This window comes from Abrus precatorius, unplaced genomic scaffold (genome assembly GCF_003935025.1).
Source record: "Abrus precatorius isolate BTA unplaced genomic scaffold, Abrus_2018 Scaffold8, whole genome shotgun sequence".
Lineage (NCBI taxonomy): Eukaryota > Viridiplantae > Streptophyta > Magnoliopsida > Fabales > Fabaceae > Abrus > Abrus precatorius.
Window position 1 is genome coordinate 2,190,984 of NW_020874428.1, and position 21,705 is coordinate 2,212,688.

The window sequence follows — 21,705 nt, forward strand, 5'->3', positions numbered from 1 at the left end:
TTAGCTTTGAGATTGTTTGTCCTTAGCTTCGTTGTCTTTTTTGTCCTTGGCTTTTTCATTCAAATCCTCATCGCTATTGCCTTTGGAATCAACGCAAGGAGTCAACGGTGGGAAAGGAGGTACAGCTTGCAATATAAATTTCCTGCCACTTCTCAAGCCTCCAGAGGAGTTTGATCCGATCCCATGATGATGACTCTGGGGAGGAGAAACTCGCTTTTGGGTTGGGGAATTTACTTTCACAGATGTTATGGGAGTTGAAGCTTCCTTCAGTATATCAGGGGTGTCATTTTCTAGAATGTCAAAGAGTCTGCTATCTGATTCAGGACATTGTAAATATTGAGTTTCCCCCGCTCTAGTCGTTGGGGTAACCGGGGAACTACGCCAACGAAGAGAGCCTCCAGGCAACTGGCGAAAACTTCCTTGGGAAAGTAGCGATTGTGGAATATTTGTCCTCTCGAATGTTCTAGATGAGGACGATGAAGCACAAGACATTGACTCCGGGTTGGACACAGGAATAAGCTGAGGTAAGATAACACCTGAATTATTTGGTGATGACTGATCCACCGTGTTCATATTGCTGCAGTCAATTTGTGAATCATAGGGGGCAGTTCCCAACATCTCATTTGTTTCCGGAAGTGCTTGACTGGTGTGCAAATTTTCAGAAGATTCAGTGTATCTTGCTTGAGATGAGAACATACTAACATCAGATTCAGGGGATGGTTGGAAGTTTCCAGAAAGAAGTCTGGATTTTGCGGCCTCCTTGCCTTGGCTGGACGGTTGGAGAAAGGGAAATCAAAGAATAAAAGCACAAATTGTCAAAAAAAACTCAGGAAGACAATTTCTTATTCTATCAAATGTAGGTTTATAGTAAAAGCAATCTTACTCAGAGCATTGCAATGATGGCGTTATAGGTGAGAGGCCTTGTAAATCATAATGTGTCTTGCTTGCTACCGCTTCCGGTTTATTGGGAAATGTGCTGTCTGATCCTCCTTTCTCAACACTACTGCCCACCCTTTCTTTACTTAAAGAGTGTTCTGATGCAACATAATCTGAATTTAAAAAATGTGTACAACATTGAGCTACGTTCTTAGATGCATGTCACAGCTATACTTAAAATAGTTCTTCAGGTAACCAATTAGTAAGATTCAAGGTTCTTTCACAATAAACCCACCCCCTCTAATCGTGGTTATTACAGGCATCATAAAGCAAAGAAGTTATAACTGTATGGAGCATCATGACTAAAACATATTAAAAAGCAAGCCACCTTGTCCTAGGGGGAGCTGGGGTTTGGGTAAAGGATCTTTATTCAATTCAATTCCAAATATAGCATTAAAAAATGCAAAACGATTATGGTCTCAACACTTCTCCTCAGAAGGATGAGTATTAAGTAAACTAAAACGTCCCAACATCATTTCATATCATTTCTACTTATCAGACAAAATTTAAATTAAATTTGGGGTTGCATTAAGAATTTATGATAGCTACTCATTAAATAGTCTTACCTTCTTTCTTGCCATAGATATTCTTACATCCCTCACATCGACATCCACTAGAACATCCAACATTAGCCTTTTCCATACATTGGGAAAAAAATGTAATCAGCGATTAGCAGACACGAGATTAAACTGGTGAAATGTTTAGAGCATAAAGAAATGGACATTATCTACACAACCTGATAACATTCACAATATTTTTTCAGACACATTGACCTTTTGCAATTGCAACCTCTTTTGTGCCTTGCCGATGATGGTGTCGTCAGATTTATATCCTCCTGCAGAGGGCATACAACACTATCAATTCATTTCTGAAACCCAAAAGATAAACAAAAATCTTATATATGAGGATCTTATACCATATTAGATGAAATATCAGTGGTAGATTGTACAATCTTGGGAGCAAATGCAAGTGGATTACGGGATTCAATTTGTTGTTTAGTCTCAGTAACTGTCTCCGCATATTCTGGTCTATTTAAGCAGCCTTGGCAAGTACAAGACTCGGAACAATAGGGTCCAGCAGAAAAACAGTCACAGTAACTGCGAAGCACTCAAATCAAAAAACATTGATATTGCATAATCATATAGTGAGATAACAGAACATAAAAAATTTACTTACAGTTTTAAACATTTACTTTTCTTACAGTTGCACCGTTTAGGGCCATTGTCATCAGCAGTGCTAGATGTTTTCCTCCTGAAGAGCAATGCAATATTTGGTGATGCACCTAAGCATATAAAGTGTAAAAATGATGAATTTGTAGAAAGATCAGAACTTACTTTTTCTTGGAGGGGCTAGGTTGGTTGAACTCCTCAGAATTTCTGGCATCTGTAGGGCTTTGTTTCCTCTTCTCATGCATACTTACAGAATATAGGGGGATAGGTTGTTCTGTCATGCCGGGAGACCCAGAGATGAAAGAATTTGTAGCTACTGAAGCAGCAATGTCATGGCTTTCATTTCTAATATCAACTAATGATTGCCCATCCACATTAGATGTAAGTACGGATCTCTTCATGTTCTCCACTCTATATAAGCTTATTGAAGATTTGGGTTTCATCCCCTGTAAACCATCTGATAACCGCATACTCGTAGTTGTAGCACGACCAGTTGGCATAGCATTTATTATGCTATTTAAATGCAACCCAATACCTGATGGCTTGGGACCTGTCACAGGGAAGTTTCCACTACCTCGCTGAGGAAACGAGGAACTAATATGTTCGGACGGCTTAACCGTTTTCATTTCGCTTGAAGTCGCATTCAATTTCACATTGGACTTGTTACTTCCAAAAGCATCGGAAGCACCTTCCTCAAATTGTAGGCAGCGTCTACGAATGCCATGGTACTTTAGACTAGCCTGCAGTGATTGTAATAATTAACATATTGCACAAAGAAAATCTTCACAGAATTGTAATAATTACTATATTGCACGAAGTAAATCTTCACAAACTAAAATAAGAAAACAAATTCCTAATAATCATACTGCAACCCATTATCCTAAGTAAATTCTCTGATAGAATAGTCATTTTTGCTTAGCAGATAATCCGACTAGAACACTAATTTCATCTTAAAAGACTAAAACCTTTTGGCAAACAATATCTAAGTCCTAGTTCAAAATATTTACCGAGTTCAAAGACATAATCATAAATGAAAATTACCTTAAATACTAAGATGCCCTAAACTGAGGCCTATGATGTGATATCTCGTCAGGATTCAATTTTTAACAATCTTGATTGACTCAGAAAATGCAATTACTGCATGTCCACAAAATTTTAAAAGCTCAACTGAAGGAAAATTAATAAGCAGAAAAATGAGGGAAAATTTATAACTAGAGACATCCGATTACAGTTACCAATCTGTCACAGAGATATTGAGTATACCACTGCTGCTAATTTCCTTAAAAACATTCCTGCCACGGTGCATGCAAAGCTCCATAAACAAACTAGATCATCAAAGCAATAAATTTAAATACTGACTCTGTCAACAATGTACAAAACATTGTTCTCTTCTCTTGAATCTAAATTGATGATAATAGGAGCCAAATGATAGAAAAAACAGAAGCATATTCACGTCTAGAATCATTGTCCTTGAAGGAATATATTCACCTTTAAAATATTGGAAATACACAGACAGAGACAATGAAACTTCTGACAGAAGAAAAGCATGAAAAGACAACAAAAATCAACTAAAAGTTAACCTGCCTCCAGAAGATTACAATGAAAGAGAAGAAGACATGTTTGATTACCTCAGAACCATCTTGTGAGAGATTCTCTGAAGTTACATGTGAAGTTGATACCATCTTATTGTAATCTTCACATCCATTAAAATCCTGCAGAGGATCAGGCATCAACTTAGGTGTATAATTGTTATGATCCCATCTTTTATATTCCACAAACCAAAGCTTAAAAAATGTCTTTGGATTAAAAGGAGAGAGAAAAAAAGTAAGTCACACTAAACACTTTACACTACGAAATCATATCCATAAAATTATAAATACTGACTGCCCTAATTCAACATTATAGATATATACCGCAAGAACCTATGGTTTACCTGGGGAAGTGAATCATGACAAGATTGTTTCTCAAAAACACCTGAAGCTGAATTGGACTCTAACTCTCTGTGCTCTTGAGAAGCCCATTCAACGTCATTTTTCTCCCCTGCTATCTTTCCAGGTTCTTCCCCATATGCTGGCTTTTCTTGATGACCCTTTTCAGATTCCTCTGACAAAGGCAAAATGTCTTCTGCTTTATCACCTGGACAATCTTTCCTATCAAATTTTAATGTACTTTTCTTTGACTGAGTTAAGTCACTTAGTGATGATGCTTCAGCTGCATCAGTAGAGTGTTCCACATCTTGGTTGGCCAAATACATTCGATCAACATCCCTGGGATCAGCCAAATATTCATCAACAGATGATGGAGGACTGCAATTCTGAGTATTTGCACCATTCCTGGAGTCAAAAACCTCCCGAGTGTCAGTTATAAATCTCTCTGGCCGTGGCTGCTGAGAATCTGGTTTGCTGGAATCACCAGGAGCTTCCCCAAGACTGGTGCCTCCATTTTCACTCTGAGATGTTTCTCCAGTGAGCAACTGAGTGCTTTGAGACCTGGTATGGAAAGATTTTTCAACAAACAGCCAAGTGGGTTGATAGCCAAACAAACACACACAAAATTGAAGTCACAAACCTTTCCATGAAATGTGTTTCACGGTAACAAACTCGTGGTGACTTGAATACAAGCGGTGGAGAATTGAGTCCTAGAAAACTTTGTCCAACCACATGGCTAGCCTTGACGGGCTTTATTGGAGACAAAGTGTTTACAAATCTTAAAAAGGGGGATTCCTGAAATTGAAGGTGACACATGAAATTCATTTATTGTTCATGACACTTAAAATTCTAGTTGAAATAAAATGAAACAGACTGAAAATACAATAAGCTAACTAATGTTCTCAACATCTCTGCACATTAAAAGAGAGTTCAAGAATGAGGACCAATAATCAAAACGTGTGGCATCAAAATGTGCACAGAATACATGCAGAAATCCTCCAAAACCTATTAATACTCACATAATCAACGTTATTTTATTTCTTTTCATCATTCACTTCATGCATTAATAAGACACCGAGTTTATAAACTTTAGAGAGTAGAGCACCATCACCAAAGCAATTTTTAAGAAACAACCAACCAGTCAATGCCATTGAATTTCAATCGTTCGACCCAAAAAGAAAAATAAAAGATTTGCTTTAATGCACTGTACAACAGAACTTGTACTAAAGTAAGGTCTAAAACAAATATCACTCTAAACAAGTTTCTCACAATAATTCGTTTATTAAATGAACTGAACTAACTAACTCCTAAAATTCGAAACACACCCTCAGCATCTAATTACATGATCAGCAAACAATAAACTGGAAAAAAAAAAAAAGTCTCATCAATCATCACAGCAAGCAATAAAACAACTCGTAAAAAATAATCACAATCCAAACCCAGAGCAATTCTTCATCAAAACTCACTCAAACCCCTAAATCCAGTTCGAATTAGCCCTCGCCATAAACCAAGAACCAAAACGGAACCGTTTTAAAATAAACAAATAAACAAAATAGGCATAATTCCAAAGGCTTACAAAGCCCTAATCAAAGCGATCTTAAGAGAACAAGATGAAAGAAAAGCGCGGCGAAAAAGAAAAAAGAGAGAGTGAGAATCAGGGAAGTGAAGTAAATGACTTACTTGAACTTGAGGGGATTCAGATGAAGGAGTGGCATTGAGAGTGGAGGCAGAAGAACTAACATTCTTCTTAGAAGGTTCTGGAGAATCCATCATCGTCACAAGATCTTCTTCTTCTTCTGTAGAACTTGTTTAACCTACACAACGCATCAATATCTTCTCTGATCAACAATGCAAGTCGCCAACCACAAGATTAAGGTTTTGTTTTTGTTTTTATTATTATTGTGAATCTAATTTTTTGTTATCGGTTCAGAGAGTAAAAGATATGGGTAGCGCGTGAGATGCGACTACGGTATAGCCGTATAGGTAAGTGCAAAGGCGGGCATTTAAAATGCGAGCGGGAATTCACTTTCTTCTCTTCTTTTGGTCGGGTCGGGTCGCCTCCCTCCTTTAACTCGTTATCTTTACTTCTACTGCTTTTTTTTTTTTAATACAGTGAACATGAAAAAATATTTTATATTTTTTTAAAATTAACGTAATTTTTTTAATATTTTAAAAATTAAAAAGTATTTATATTTTTAAAAGTATATTATTAAATTTTATTATCTATTATATATATTTAATATAATATTAACATTAGTAATTAATTCATGTAAATGGTTTCTTAATTTTTTTGATATTTTAAAAATTACTTATTTTTTAATTACATAATAATCATATTTTTTAAAATATTTTAAATTTTTAAATCACAAAATATATGAAATAAAAAAATTTTAAGTTTAAAATTATTAGTTTTGTAATGTATTCAAATTAAAAGTGACTCTAAGAAAGCTATTAATTTCGTTTTACCTATTTAACCTATTATCTATCTTTTATTTATTTTGATCTGTAGCAATAATTTTTTTAAAAAAAGATTAGATTTGTTAAGTTAAATTATATCTCTAAACAAACAATCGATTGTGCAATCAATGTGCAGATATTCTTGCGAAAATGAGTCTTTATTTTCTCTCATCCCTTTCATCTTGGTTCCTTTTTTCAGTTTGGATTCTTGAAATCTTTAATACTCTGTACTTAGAATTTTTTTATTTTGGTTGTTAAGCTTCTTTACAAAAAAAAATATATATTATTTTAATATATTTTAAAAATAATTTGACTCATGTAAAAATAATTATGCAAATTTATTATTATTATTTTAATTAAATAATAAAAAAGAAAAAAATAATTCTGTTTTATTTTAAATATCGATATCATCATGATAAATAATAAGGTAATGACTAAATTAGACAATTGTTAAAAACTGAAAAAGTAAAAATCATTATGGTATTAAGTAACGTTTACTGTAATCCCTAAATTAAAATTGTTTGCAAATTTACATATTAAAAATTAGTTATAAATAACCAAACATCATTGCAGTGAGGTTAAGAATATAGCTCCTTATCAGGGTATAAATTAGCTAATAAGACGTTATTATACCTTGATTTAGAATCCTAAGTGTAACTTTTTAAGAATACAATTGAATTAAAAACTTAAAAAAAATGTTTTTATATTAATCGACTCAATCTAAATTAGTTAAATAATTAGATTTAAATACTAGTAAATTTAAATAATAAAGAAAAATAAATATAACACATTACAAATGGCACATAATACATAAGAAAACAAACAGTATTTTGCTCTAATCGTTAATCACTTTAGAGAGGCAAAAATTAAAACGGAACGAATTTAGAAAACAAATTTGATGAGCTTGTTGAGATATCATGTTCATCTTCACCGTAGTGTTAATATGATAATGACTCAACGAAGATAATCAATTAATAATTATTATTAAAAACTGAAGCGAGTTAATATGTACAAGAATAATTCAAATTCAAAATTTGAGTTACGTTTATTGTTACATCAAATTAGAAACTTGTCTAAGGATAACTGAAATCTTCTAATCTTAAAAAAAACTGAAAATTTTAACACTCAGAATGATGGAAGAAGTATGGCTGGCTGGCACGCAATAGAAGCTAACTAATACTCTAATAGAAGTTTTTGTATTTCTCTCTTAATAATATATATATATATATATATATATATATATATTTGGTAAAAGAAAATAAAAAAATTAATATGAAATATTTTTAAAGATACCAATTTTGATATATAATTTGTGAATATTCAGTCTTAAATGAGAGTAATTTTTACAAATTTTTTCAAATAGAATATATTTTAAAGTTAGTTTTCTTTCTTATTATACTAAATGAAGTTTTATATTGAATTTTTTTGTTAATTAAATAATTTAAATTTTTCATAATTTAGCTTTAAATTTAAAATTTTCATAATTTAATTTTAAATTTAAAAAATTTTCACTTTATTTAATTTTATTTAACATAATATAATGAGACATTTATTTATTTAAAAAATTTATTTTAATTTAAGAATACTCATACAATATATAAGAAAATCACTATTTAATTTGTAAAGAAATGAAATAAAATTATCTCATAATAATTAACTGTATGGTTACTAAATCTTTTCATATGTCAAATATATTCCGTATACCACAAACTTAATTTAAAAAGGTAAAAGAAAATTGGGAAAGCTAAACATGAATAACAGTTACATAAAAATTATGATTTACTAATGATTTAATGTTGTTATTCCTTCAAATTATAAGTATAGATTACTGTAATATTTAGAAAACCTCACTTTAATTCCTAACTTTACAAAATAACATTTATTTTAGATATTTTTTTTATACAAACAACAATGAAAAATAAAATAATTATACGCGTCAATTTTTTTAATATGTGCTCAAAGACACATGTTAATAAATGAAGTAATAGTGATTTTTTATTAAAAATTAAGATCTTTATTATTAATAATGCATTGAATTCTACAGTGCATTATTATTTCCAATAGAAAATTACTATTCATAAGTTTTTATTATGTGTTATTGGATAAATTTTAGTAAAACTGTTAGTAAAACTCAACATAATTTTTTTATTTAATTATCCAATTCAGAATTGGTAACATTATTTTGAAATAAATAGTACATTGTAAATCCTTGACAAATGACAAGACTAAGCCTACATACACAAAATACTTCGTAATTGATATACAGGGCGTCATCACTCATCAGTGAAGAGAGTACACGAGTTAGCAATTTAGCATCACAAAAAATAAACGATGATATTACCATTTCATAGCTTGTGTGAGCGACTAAATATAAAGCACCACATAACAAGAAAAGTAGATTAATTAAAAAACTGATATATGCCAAAGACAAATTAAAAGGAATGTAGCAATTAAACAGTCCAGTGACAGTATTTTGAAGCTTCCAAGTCTGTGAGTTAATATTAAAATCTACAAGGTCGTCATCTGCACAATCTTCTTTAAATGATGCACCGCATGTTCCTTTTTAGGACCTGATCCACTTTTCTTGTAAACCTTGTAAAGTGTATAATAGTAATATGATGATGAATTTGTATCATAACCCAAAAGGAGGTAAAGAATACTTACCTCCTTCTCTGATCAGAAAAAGTGACGTCTAAAACAATAAAACAAGAAATTTAAAGCAAAATGGCAATTTGAATGTGATACCTTAACATCCTGGCATAAGCTCCTCTTCATCCACGATGTATGCATGCATTGCCATTACAAGCTCTGCTATATAGAAAACCGTGTCTCTTTCACTCCAACTGCCAAATGTGACATTTTGACCCTTTCCAATTGCTCTCTGGAACCCATGTCTTGTTGCTCGGTTAGACCTTCCACCAATTGATCACTTACCTATCTCCAGTTTCAGCATAGATGGCCCTGCAAAATATTACAAGCTATCAGTAATAAAACATGAAGAAGTTAACGGATAGTCAAAGTTTTAATAATCAAATTAGCAGTATTAGGATTAAATTTGACAGATAGATAGCAACGCACCAGCATCATATCCTATCTGTTACATTGCATAAGTGTAGGCCAGATGGAGTAGCTAGAACTTTATAACTTCCAAAGCATTGACAACACTGCAGCTTCATATGAAATTCCCACCAAACATATCAAGAAACCCAAAAAATAGATAAAGCTGTGTCAATGAAACCCAGTCACAAAAGGAAAGGGAGGATCAGTCTTACATCCAGGTCAAATCAATGTGTGAACCAGCCCAGCCTTCAGCTGCTGGGCTACTGAATTTATTGTAAGAAGTCAAGGGAAGAAACCTTCTATTTCATAAGCATGGCTTTCCTAAATAGATTAAATTTTTCTCCTCTAACTCCACCAGTATCTACAGGAGAAAATGTCAACAAAATTTTCTTTTCTACTGATAAAACATTGTTTTTAAATACTTTACATTCCCAATAATAAGCTAGTGTTATCTTCCTCTCATTGATAATTTAGGTTCAGATCATGAGCATACAAGTCTAAAACCAAAATTATTTTGATTAACAGAAACTATACATGATAAATTCATGAGGGGCCAGAATACTCGTGTGAATACGAAAATGTTCTATCAGTGCCTCTGTCAGAGCTTTCTGTTAACAAGGGCCAGGAGAATTTTGTATCACTTATCTTCTCTTTGCCTCTTAATTGCTTATAAAAGCTATCAATCCCATGATTCCGCAACTCCTTATCTGCTCTTTCATGCAAGCTTTCATCGTTCCTGTGATCATGTGTGGTAGATTGAATATAAAAAGAAAAAAAATGCTCTAAAGCCTACATGCAACCTGTTAATTTAATGTAAAAAAGTAAGAGTTTATTTACATAAATGTCATTTTGGATCCCAAAATTGAAAATTACCAACCATCATTCATCCGTCATTTTAATTGAGTAAATTACCACTTTTACCAAACATTATACACGTTATATTCTTTAATCCCTGATTAAAAAAAAAAAGAGTAAACCCCTAAATTAATCCTGATATCGAACCCTGAGAGATTTTTAAATTCACTTCAGTTAAACTAACTTTTTATCATAATGTTAACTATTGCCGACAAGTGACCGACGAGACCTAAACAAGGTAGTTTTCAATTCTTAAAATAAGCTGAAGTTAACAAAATAGAATTTTTTTAAAGTGAAAAACATTTACAATAATTAAAACGATTATTTATTCCATTTCAATTCTTATTATTATAATTTTAAAATTAAATAACTGCCATAGACTAAAATAGTATTTTTTTTAATAATTAATTATATTAGTCTAAAAATATGAAAGTAATTTGGGGTTACCGAGATTGTCTGAGCAGAGCCCAGTGCTTGACGGGGAAGTGAGGAAGGCCAATGGGATGAACGAGAACTGCAATCTTTTGAATCACTTCAAGATCGTAAGGTACGATTTCGGAGGATCCAATCTCCAACACTCCCTTCTTCGAAAACGGTATGAAAAGCAAAGTTTGAATTCCAAATTCGTGGCCCCACTTGGTCCTTTCCCACTTCGAACCATCTGAATCTGCTGCGGTCACCCACACCGGATTCGAACAGAAGAACGCGTATCCAGGTAAGTCTTCGGTGTTCGCGAAGGACTGAGCCATGGAGATTTTGAAGAACCACTCTGCGTCGGTGACCTCTTCCGTGACGGTCACGGACGATCCGAAAATGCGAAACGCTTTGCACTTTGCCGTGCCTTTGTAGTAGCCGACGTGGAAGTCCAACACCGACGGGTGAGACGAGCATCGCCAGAAAATAGCGTAGGTCCACCTCATCGTGGAGGCCTCCACCAGATTCTTAAGGTGCTCATGGATATCATCAACATCTCGCATCCTCTCTGTCGGGGTTTTGAGTTCTTTTTTTTTTTTTGGTAAAGAAGCGCCCCAACCTTTACAATTAACAGTGAAAAACAAAGAGGAAACCTTTATGTTCCAAAACGTATTTAAGTCAATCCTTCTTCTTAAATGACATTAAAATCCAATACCAGAAGAATAATGATATGCCATGCAGATAATTCTAGAAATAAAATGATATTTAATGACTTTTTTAAAATAGTTTATTTTTATTATTAATTTTTAATATTTTAAATAATACGATTTTTTCTTGGAGTTTCCTTTGTCGTTCAATTTTATCACTTCAAACTATGAAGATCTTAATAAAAGTTTTAAATAAAATTGATAGAAAAAAAGCCACGAGTTTTGGCCAGATGAAAACTTAAATTTATTGAATTGTATTTTTAAAAGAAAAATCAAAATTTAAAATTTTAAGTTGAATAAAAGAAAAAATCATAAAAAAATATAAATTTTAATGTTAAAAATATTAAAAATTAAAGATAAAAATAAATTATTTTTAAAAAATTATATAAAGATATTAATTTATGCTCAAAATTAACTGCAGTATGTTATTTAACGTCTCTTAATAATAATAACATAATTAATAATGATTAATTTTAAAGATTAAAATTTAAAAATTAACTTTAATCAAATTATATATTTTAAAAACATTGAAATGAAGTTTACTGGAAAAAGGTAATTTCTTGACTAAAGTTTTTTAATAATATTAGTGAAAAAAGGTAAGGTGGTGATTTTTTTTCATATATTTTGAATTATTAATTAAATTTATTATAAATAGAAATAAAAAACTGCTAAATTAAAAATAAAAAAGTAAAGCTCATATAGTTTTTTTATAAACGTTAATTAACTATAAATATATTAAAATGTATTTTATTAGTACTCTTTTTTTCTTATGCAGCCTTCACTTGAGTATTTTAACATTTTAAAAAGTTAAAATAATTTAAAAATTCTTAATTAAATTCTTATACAATTGTAATGTTTGAAGGATTAAAAAATATACAGCTTTAGTCTCTCGTGAGATACTAAAATTATATATTTGTTTAAATAAAATGTTACATTTTAGGAATTAATTATTTAATTATTTATAAAATAATTTATATTTAAAAAGTTAAATAATTATACAAATGTATTCAAAAAAATATATTATTAGAATTTATTTATTCTTCAATAAAGGTTTTTTTTATCAATAAAAAGGAAATTATTATACAACGAAAAAATTAGCATAAAATATTTATTTTTAAAAACTACAAACTGTTTTTAAAAGATAAATTAAACATACTTTTACTACAAGTTTGGTTTCATTTTGTTGAAAATAAATTTGTTTCTTATGTACCAAATTCTCGGATAACAAGTGAATTGGATATCCAGTTTTATTTTTATCAAAAATACAGAAAATAACAAAAATTTTGTATGTAAAATTAGCTTAAACAAGTCCATTTTAACTTAAATGAATCTAATTTTACAAATTTACTTAAGCAAATTATGTTAATTTAAGCTAATTTTATGCATTTAAAAATATGAAAATTAGGTGAGGGAGTAGGAAGAAGAAGAGAGGAGTTGGACATGGAGAAGAGAAAAGAGAAAGTTGAAAAAAAATCATAGAATTTGAATATGAAAGAAGGAAGAAAGTTAAACCGGACTAGATCTGGATCCCAAATTCTCCAGCAAATTATACTAACCTTTTCTGCAATTTCAACTTGTCCTATGTTTAGTAAGGAGACAAACTACTCATTATTATGTGTTGTGTCTCCGGAACCAAATGAAAATAAAACTTGATGTCTTTCCGTCTTGATCCTGTGAGCCCATATAACTCGGTGTTCAGTTGGAAACTAGCTCAAGGGTATATATTCTTGATTTTCTCCTTATCTAGTGGATGAAAAACTCTATATATTAGCTCCCAATTCCACTGCCTTCGGTGTGCCAAACATAGATCTGCTACTTTGGCACTTGTGGAGAGCTCATTTTGAGGTGTTAATATGTCGCCCCTTCCCACACCAAGTGGCAATTATCATTCCAAAAACTAATTCGTTCTCCATTACCGATAATCCATTTTGTACCTTTCAACAATAATATTTTTTGCACCTCAGATACTTTTGCCACGTATAACCTGGGCAGAAACAAAGCTTAAAGTTTAAGAGTGTGTTGGAAAATATTAAGCCTTTAAACATTGGAACAGCAATGAATTCTCATTCAACATGAGTCTCCAAACTTGTTTGCCTAAAAAAGTGTCATTAAAAGCTTGTAGATCCTGGAAGCTAAAACCACCCAAACTTTTGGATCTACACGAATGTTTGAAGTTAATCCAATTAAAAAGAAATTCCATTTTTCTATCTTCACTGAAAGATGTCATCAAAATTTTCATAGAATGGAAATTATCTTCAATAGAAGATGAGCACGTTTTGTACCGAAGTAGAATAAATAACGATCTGTATTCACCCTTGACAATGAATGATCATCAGTTAAGCCACAACAAAACCTAGGCTGATTGACAAGTGCCAATAGGCAAGAGACAGAGAAAAACCAAAACCATTATTCCATTCTCAATTGCTAACCATAAGTTATTAGGAGATAAAAAAATTCCAGTGACAAAAAAAAATCCAAAATAATTTAACCAAATATGCAAAAAATGAAGTATGAGGTTGTGCCTCAGTCTCAAATGGAGAGTATTAGCATTCAGGGGTAGACTCATCCTATTCTTCATCATCATCCTCTACCAGTATCCTCTTGCATGCTTCATAGCACATGAAAGAGATTCCTGCAGCTGGTACCAACTTCATGCAGCTAGGTCCCAACCCTCTATACAATCCCTGAATCCCTTCTTGTTCAAGGATGCTTGCAAGAGCATGAATCACATTCTTGTAAACATGTCTTCCACTGAGGGCTCCCACTTGCATATGCTTGCGAGCCACTTCAAGAGGAAAAGTGGCGCTACTTGAAATAGCACCAGCTGCTGATCCTATCAAAAGGGTTTCAATGTTGCCAATCTTTTCTTTTTTGAAAATTTTTCTGTATGCTTTCCTTAGACTGTCATATGCAAAGTAATTGGTTGCAGAGTATGGAATAACTCCAATCAGACTTGGAGTAAGGCCTCTATAAAGTTCTCCAGCACCCTCTTCTCGAACGATTTTCAAGAATGCATCAAGTAGACCGTCATAAACGCCTCTCTGCAAAAATACTGATTTGGCTTAAAATTTGCTTTTATTTTTTTGGTAGATGCTAATCTATAAATACTTGCTTGTTTATGTAGGTACACACCTGGATAGTTAATCGAGTCTTGAGTAACTCCAGAGGGTATGTGCATATGGTTGAACTAACTCCAGCACAAGCACCTGCAATCAATGATGGAGGAATAGGGAGTTTAGGCTGTTCCCCAGGCTTTGGTGAGAGGTTCTTGTTAACAGTATCATAAGCAAATAGCTGCAGAAACAAGTGAAATATATTCAGATGCATAAAAAAATTATCACAAACGACTCGATTTGATCACTTTCTGACAAATAACATAGTTCTGTTCCAAATTTGAAGCATTAATGTCCAACAAAACATTAATGAGAACAGAAGAATGCCTCTCTATTAATGTAAATGACTATATCCTCTTTGCATAAAAAGTAATCTGAGAAGAAAATGCAAGATAACCAAGTGAAATCTTGTATGAAATTTTATGCTTTTCTAGTCTGAAAAGACCTCTCCTTCAATGCAAAAAAAGGGTTATCAAATTATCATGCATGAGGTTTAATATTGAATATCACTAAATAAAATCAAGGAAGCACATCACTCTAGATAAACTTAAGAATCATTAAGTTCCCATTGAGTAAAAATTGAAGGAACAGACAAAAAAGACAGTTACCAAAATCCATGTCCACAGGAAGCACGTGACTTATAAACTGTTAAACAACTCATCCAATGTCCTAAAGGGAAAGGTAACCTAATTAAAAGACATCAACAAAGAAAACAAACCATTTGAGAAGACAAAATGAAGTTCGTTTGGTTGCACTTTGTCATGACATATTATATGATAATTTCAAAGTTAAAAGAGCACAGATTTCATCAGAGGCAAGTTGCAAATTGATCTTAACTGAAGGATCGTTTTATATATTTAACATCCCTACCAGGCTCACCACCCATAAAAAAAATATAAAAATTGGAACAATGAAATCAAAGTTGTTTACTAACATAAATAAAACGAACACAGGAAATAAGAAACACTCAGACAAAATGCAACAAATAAATTGAAACTTAAATAAAACAAATTCTGGCAGCAATGCAGCTAGTTAAATACCAAACCAGATATTTCCATTGTGATAGCAAAAATCATCAGCCTAGATGGTTAAGTATAGAGCATAGCCTCAAGAATCTCTAAAACATTTTCTTTACATTAAAAAGGCTTAAATATATTATTGGTCCATCCAAATACACCAAATTTTGATTTTGATTCCTATATAATTATTTTTCTTGTTTCTTTCCTCACATTTTTTAAAAGTATAGGTTTTGATCTCTTTAAATTATATAATTTCACGAAAAAGGAACATGTGACACAAAAGTTGCCAAGTGTCAGACAACTAAGTTAATCATATAATCATTTAACAATGAAGAAACCAACTTTTTTTGAAAAAAAAAAATTAGGGACAAAAACAAAAAATAATAATTTTATATGGACCAAAATCAAAATGTAATATATTTTGAGGGACCACAAACATATTTAACTCATTCAACACATAAATAGTCCTCCCAAAAGCAAATGCACCCAACAGTGGCAAATCCGTTGACATAATGAAACGCACATACCAATCAAGAATTCAACAAAATACCTTGACACAAGCAAATCAACCAACACAAAAATCATTCCAAAATAGAAAAAAATTGTGAAAAACAGAGCCATACAAATGTACACCCGCGTACACACCCACATAATTACCTCAATGGCCTTGCTAGGTGCAACCCGAATTACATTAACAAAATTACCCCGAAACAGCCCCTTCCACCCATCAGTCTTCATGATATTCTTAAACACCTCACCAGTAGAATGGCCACTGCTTCCAACCATCAAATGTGTCCTTATAGTCTCCAAAGGTGCCACAGTGGTACGTGAAACTGCCCCAGCAAAACCACCACTAATCAATCTCCTTAGTGAAGGGTTCTTAACCTTAATCTTCAACCCTTTAAAGACACCCTTTTTCTTTCTCTTAACCCCTTCCACCACCTCTTCCTCTTCCTCAGGAACCCCAAGAATCTTCACCTTCCCCTCTGATTGCACATACCTCACATACAACTCAGTGCATGGAATCCTCATACTCATGCCACCGTTGTGTTGTTGAGAACCAGAAGGGTTCGGTTCTTTTACACCAAACCCCATTCCCATTTGACCAATGCTTGCAAACAAACCCATAGAAGGGTAACTCCCTTCCTCATTGAGAAGGGACCCAAAATTCGAAATTGAGAAAAGACCATTTCTTTCCTCATCAAATAGCTTAATATCTCCCCTACCCATCAATCAGAACCTTGTAAAAACCCTCTCTTTTATGGTTTTTGTGATGATAGAGGCTTAATGAATCATAATATTCAAATATATCGTACTAAGAAGAATGAGCATAGATAAAAAGGTTCATCGATTTGAAGGTGAAAGAACAAAAAGGGGTATCAGAGAAATTTGAACCACGGCGGAGAATGCGAGAGGAAGATGAAGGGGCGGCAGAGAGAGAGAGTAGGTGAAAGGAATCAATGTCTGCGTTCTTCTTAATACACTCAATATAAAGCTGAGTGGTGCTAATATATATTATAGTATGCACACGTGTCAGAGAGAGTTGTCCGGTATTACAATTTTTAACGTTATTATCGCATCAAATTCATATGAAATTGACTAAGAAAAAAACACTTCTTTCCCTTTCATTAGTAAATGTTTTATGCACTGTGTAAATATTATTAACTTAAAATAAAAACATATCATATAACCGCTTTTATATTTTTAATTACTAGTAATAAATATTTTATTATAATAAATAAATTGCACAAAAAGGTAAAAGAATTATATGATATAATAATAATAAAAAAATTGTCAAGCTATTCTCGTTTAAGATAGTTTATAAAAATATTTTCTTTTAAAAATAAAAATTCATATTTTATATATAAAAATTTTATAAACATTTATATATATGTAAATAATTAATTTTGTCTAATTCTTATTAAAAAATAATAAAATAAAATTTAAAAAATTAAAATATCAATTAGATTATATAATAAATTAAGATAGTGAATAAAAATTAATTTTTAAAAATATTTAAAAAATTATTAAATAGTATCAGAATAAGTATAACTTAAATCATGAAATCTCAAGTTTGATTTCATGATTTATATGTATGAAAAAACAATAGTCTTTATTGTATTTTGATATCTGAAACAATTGACACATTAGAAGCCATACCTAACAAAAGAAAATTGTCTATCAAGAGACTCTATTTACTCTATTGTGTTGCTTCAAAGTCTTAATAAGTTAATGAGTTGCTGAAATATAACTTTAAGGAAACATTGAACCTTCTTTTTAAAGATTTACATGTTAAGCTTTCATTGTTTAATAAGTCTTTCTAATAAAATTATAATTTGTATTATGGGTTTGCTTCATCAATTTATCACTTGTGCTTTTGTCACAATTTTCAAAACTTGTTTAGCTATATACATTTAGTAGATTCTATTTATGTAAGCAACTTTTAACTCAAGGATTGCAATGCTGAAGAAAATTTGCACATTGTTTTTCTCCTTTAAGTATATGTTTCCTTTATGCTTTTTGAATGGGAAAATAAATGACTTCAGAAATGATGTGTGTAGAAGAAAAAAGTTGGAGATTCAAAGTTAAAATTACATGTCTTAGAGAGCAACCACATTTTGGCAAATAAGTTGGATTAGATTCATCTTTTGATTCATTTCATGAATTTTTTATTTTTAATTATTTTTTTAATGCAAAGTTTTATTCAGTAACCACTACAAGTCCATTATATTCTCAACTTCTCTATACCAGTATTTAAGTGTCCTCTATAAATCGATATAAATTAAATTTTTTATTAAATTAATATAAATTAATTTTAACAATTTTTTCAATATATTTTCATTCTTAGTCTAGCACCGTAAAATTTTTAAAATAATTAAGATTTTGGTCACCAAATTAAAAAAAAAAAACTAGTTGTAACATATAAGAACATAATTAATTTTTAGTCCATAATTTAAAATTTAGTAATTATATATTTATGTAATTATAAAAATTAATTAAAATTTAATTTTATTCTTATTTAAAATATTTTTATTGAATAAAATAATATAAATTAACTTATATTAATTATATGATGATTTATATTTAAAATATTTAATTATTTAGGTATATTTTAATAAAATTTAATAATAAATCATTTAAAAAGTTAAACGTAGTAAAATTTTAAAAGTTAAAGAGATAAAATAATAAATTATTAAATTTTTTTAATTTTTAATTTTAATTTAGATCTAACTCAAACTACATATTGTAAAAATCTTTTGCATCATAAAAATTTAAACTCAAAATTTTATTTAAATGATATCTAATTTTTGTCATTTAAAAAAAAATATTTTTAGTTAATAATTAAAAAATAACATTTTAAAAGATATTAGTTAAAGTAAAATTAATAAAAATATCAAGAAACAAGTTTTTCAACTAATAAAAATTTTTCAGCAAAGACTTGGTCAAATTTTCAACAACCCACACAGTCATAGTTAAGCGTAGGTCATGTTGTTTTCCAACACGACATGCATCTGTTTGTACACCCGTTATGTTACTAAATTTAAGCACGTGCAGTATGTTACATAAAATCGTCAGCACATGAAACTTGTGGGTGTTACTACGGCCAAATGCCATTATTGAGAAGAACATGGTCAACAATGTACTTTTAAATGTACTCTTCAATGTATATATATTATAAATAGTATTAAACGAATTTTCACAAATAATTATATTAATGACCTATTTATAATTTCTGTGATTCTCTTTTTTTAATTAATTTTCTAATTTATTATTTAGTCAATAAAATTATTTTACGCTATATTCGTACTATTTTGTGTTAAAATAGTATGTCCTGTATATTTAGCAGTACTCGTATATTATAATTAGTTACTTTTTTAAAAACTGTTAAAATAAGTTTTAAAATTATTAAATTTATGACCTAAATAATTATTTTAATATAGAGTAAAATGTATTTAAAAGATTACATTTTTAATATATTTCGAGAGGAGAGATAAAACTAAGAGTTCTTTTTTTTTCATGTTAAATTTTTTTATTATGTTTAGTAAATTTTTAAGGTTAAATATGTTTTTTTTTATTTTTTAAATATACTAAATTTTTATCTTAATAAATTTTTCATTTTAGTTCCTATATTTTAAAAAATAACTTTTTTTTAATGTGTACGCAAGAGCACGCCATAAAACTTGTGTATAGTAATTTTTTTTAATTAAAAGTTATATGATAATATTAAATTTTTTGCTATAATGTGATATTATTAAATTTAATGTATTAATAATATGAAATGTTATATTTTTAATTAGGTGTATACACGTTAAAAAATATTTAAAAAATTATTAATTTAGTCTTTAATCTATTAAATGATGATGAGACTAATTTATACGTTGTCACATGTTAATTTTTATATTATGTATTACTTTTTTTGTAAAATTAAATAAGTATGAGGATCAAAACCAATACTTTTTTTTAAAATAGAGACTAAACCAAAAATTAATAAATTTATAAGAATCAAAATTAAAATATTTTAAGAAACAAAAATATATTTAAGTCAAATTTTGAAATAATAAAATTAATAAATTTTTAAAAATTAATGTACTGGTTATGAAATAAAAAAATAGTATATTTTTTCTATTGAAAAACACAAAAGCGCACCCACTCCTATAAATTTTAATGCATTTTACTATATTTTAGAATAATAATTTGTTTCTTCTGGTCATTTTTTATAAGAAATAAATAACTAATTTATTATGGTCGATAAAAATTAATTATATATCATAAATTTATAGTATATTTTAAAAATATCTTCTAAATAACTGATCAAATTAGTAACTCTTAAATTAAATAAATAGATATATTTATTTTATATGGGCAAGTGCTTTTAATAATACAAATTTCACAATAAATAAAGTTATCAATCTTTTTAACAATTAATACATTTAAAAATGCATCTTTGTTTCTTATATTTTGAAAAAAAAATGGTGATAATTGTCTTTTAATAAACAAGACTAGAAATAGTACTATTTATTAATTTTTTGACGAATGTTCTTAGGACATTGGTTAACATGACCTATACATTTTTATTGAAAATTATAAGATACTACAAAATATAATGCATTGTAACATTAAATGCAATAATTATTTATAAAAATTTATTATTTATTAATTTATTATCAATTTTTTAACCTTAACCCTTAGAACTATGTTTAAATATTTAATAATAGTAAATTTCTACTGAGAAATAAATTTTTATTGTACTTTTGTATCTTCTTGTTTCTTGGAGCTAAAGCATTGATCTATCAGATATTTTTACATGGGATTTCAAAGAAAGTTCTTCTGAATTGATGCCCATGAGAAAAATATCTCAGATAGGCTTGGATTCACTGCAATACAAAATGAAACAGGAATTGGATATGAAAAACAATGCAACATTAGAAACCATGCAGCGGCACTAACCTGAAGCACAGTACCCTACCACACCAATCGATGAACATGAATTTGCATGACATTCTCTTCTGTTAATTCAAAATTTTCTGGTAATTCAAAATTTCTACTATTTTGTACAAATAATTTAAATTGTTGAATTACGCTGGGAAGAATTGAAGTGCAATTCTTTTTTCTTTAAAAAAACGGGGATCAAATTTCGGATATTATGTGTATTACTCTACGATTGTCATTAGTTATAAGTGGGTGTTTCTAATTCTTAATGTATCGTTGCAAATTTGTAACAAATGCGGCAGAATAAGAGAATGTTTCATTTCTCTAATAATAGTTATGCACCATTATTAAATTTCTCTCAAACTATCTTATCAAACCAATCATTGCATCTCGCAGAGTCCACACAAAAAGCAAAGAGTTGTACTACAATGAAGTCAACGGTGAACTTTATACGTGAAAACATTTATTGATCATGAAAGTAGGTCTATTTAAATGATTTCGCATAGTAAATATAATAATACTATATACCTTCGAAACAAAACTAAAATGGTTAAAGTGGTATTTCTAGCCTATTCAGAGACATCAACATCAGTCGCGTGTCACTTATTTTTGGTCTT

At 30.0% G+C, this 21,705-nt stretch overlaps 3 protein-coding genes across 4 annotated transcripts; all 3 read right to left on the reverse strand.

The window, feature by feature from the left end:
• LOC113848002 (protein tesmin/TSO1-like CXC 2) lies at positions 1 to 5,822 on the reverse strand. The gene is made up of 12 exons (XM_027477348.1): positions 5,714 to 5,822; positions 4,674 to 4,828; positions 4,039 to 4,594; positions 3,734 to 3,817; positions 2,397 to 2,845; positions 2,271 to 2,312; positions 2,113 to 2,187; positions 1,853 to 2,033; positions 1,673 to 1,771; positions 1,503 to 1,569; positions 884 to 1,049; positions 1 to 769 (listed from the first exon to the last, which is right to left on the reverse strand). Exons 1-12 carry the CDS (start codon positions 5,804 to 5,806, stop codon positions 1 to 3), a joined length of 2,736 nt encoding a protein of 911 aa, XP_027333149.1. The 5' UTR covers positions 5,807 to 5,822.
• Positions 5,823 to 8,803: 2,981 nt separating this feature from the next.
• LOC113848387 (transcription factor MYC2-like) lies at positions 8,804 to 11,442 on the reverse strand. 2 transcript variants are annotated; one of them, XM_027477872.1, is made up of 5 exons: positions 10,853 to 11,442; positions 9,763 to 10,286; positions 9,569 to 9,660; positions 9,236 to 9,451; positions 8,804 to 9,082 (listed from the first exon to the last, which is right to left on the reverse strand). In XM_027477872.1, exons 1-2 carry the CDS (start codon positions 11,380 to 11,382, stop codon positions 10,094 to 10,096), a joined length of 723 nt encoding a protein of 240 aa, XP_027333673.1. In that variant the 5' UTR covers positions 11,383 to 11,442; the 3' UTR covers positions 8,804 to 9,082; positions 9,236 to 9,451; positions 9,569 to 9,660; positions 9,763 to 10,093. The 2 variants fall into 2 exon arrangements, 1 of the variants encoding a protein (XP_027333673.1); XR_003501817.1 differs by lacking the exons at positions 8,804 to 9,082; positions 9,763 to 10,286; positions 10,853 to 11,442 and having other exon boundaries at positions 9,276 to 9,468; positions 9,569 to 9,637.
• A 2,643-nt stretch (positions 11,443 to 14,085) lies between these two features.
• Positions 14,086 to 17,140, reverse strand: LOC113847745 (adenine nucleotide transporter BT1, chloroplastic/mitochondrial-like). The gene is made up of 3 exons (XM_027477007.1): positions 16,316 to 17,140; positions 14,659 to 14,820; positions 14,086 to 14,567 (listed from the first exon to the last, which is right to left on the reverse strand). The coding sequence occupies exons 1-3, from the start codon at positions 16,886 to 16,888 to the stop codon at positions 14,094 to 14,096; spliced, it is 1,209 nt and encodes a 402-aa protein (XP_027332808.1). The 5' UTR covers positions 16,889 to 17,140; the 3' UTR covers positions 14,086 to 14,093.
• Between the last annotated feature and the right edge of the window lie 4,565 nt (positions 17,141 to 21,705).

Excerpts from the sequence above, each read along its gene's own strand:
- LOC113848002 (XM_027477348.1), bottom strand. The coding sequence starts at position 5,806 with ATGATGGATTCTCCAGAACCTTCTAAGAAGAATGTTAGTTCTTCTGCC. Across the intron at positions 2,313-2,396 it reads ACAAATTCTTTCATCTCTGG|AAATTCTGAGGAGTTCAACC; the intron begins GTCTCCCGGCAT and ends TACAGATGCCAG. Across the intron at positions 770-883 it reads CCATCATTGCAATGCTCTGA|CCAAGGCAAGGAGGCCGCAA; the intron begins GTAAGATTGCTT and ends CCAACCGTCCAG.
- LOC113848387 (XM_027477872.1), bottom strand. The coding sequence starts at position 11,382 with ATGCGAGATGTTGATGATATCCATGAGCACCTTAAGAATCTGGTGGAG. Across the intron at positions 10,287-10,852 it reads GCTCTGCTCAGACAATCTCG|GAACGATGAAAGCTTGCATG; the intron begins GTAACCCCAAAT and ends ACATGATCACAG.
- LOC113847745 (XM_027477007.1), bottom strand. The coding sequence starts at position 16,888 with ATGGGTAGGGGAGATATTAAGCTATTTGATGAGGAAAGAAATGGTCTT. Across the intron at positions 14,821-16,315 it reads CACCTAGCAAGGCCATTGAG|CTATTTGCTTATGATACTGT; the intron begins GTAATTATGTGG and ends TTGTTTCTGCAG. Across the intron at positions 14,568-14,658 it reads AGACTCGATTAACTATCCAG|AGAGGCGTTTATGACGGTCT; the intron begins GTGTGTACCTAC and ends GTATTTTTGCAG.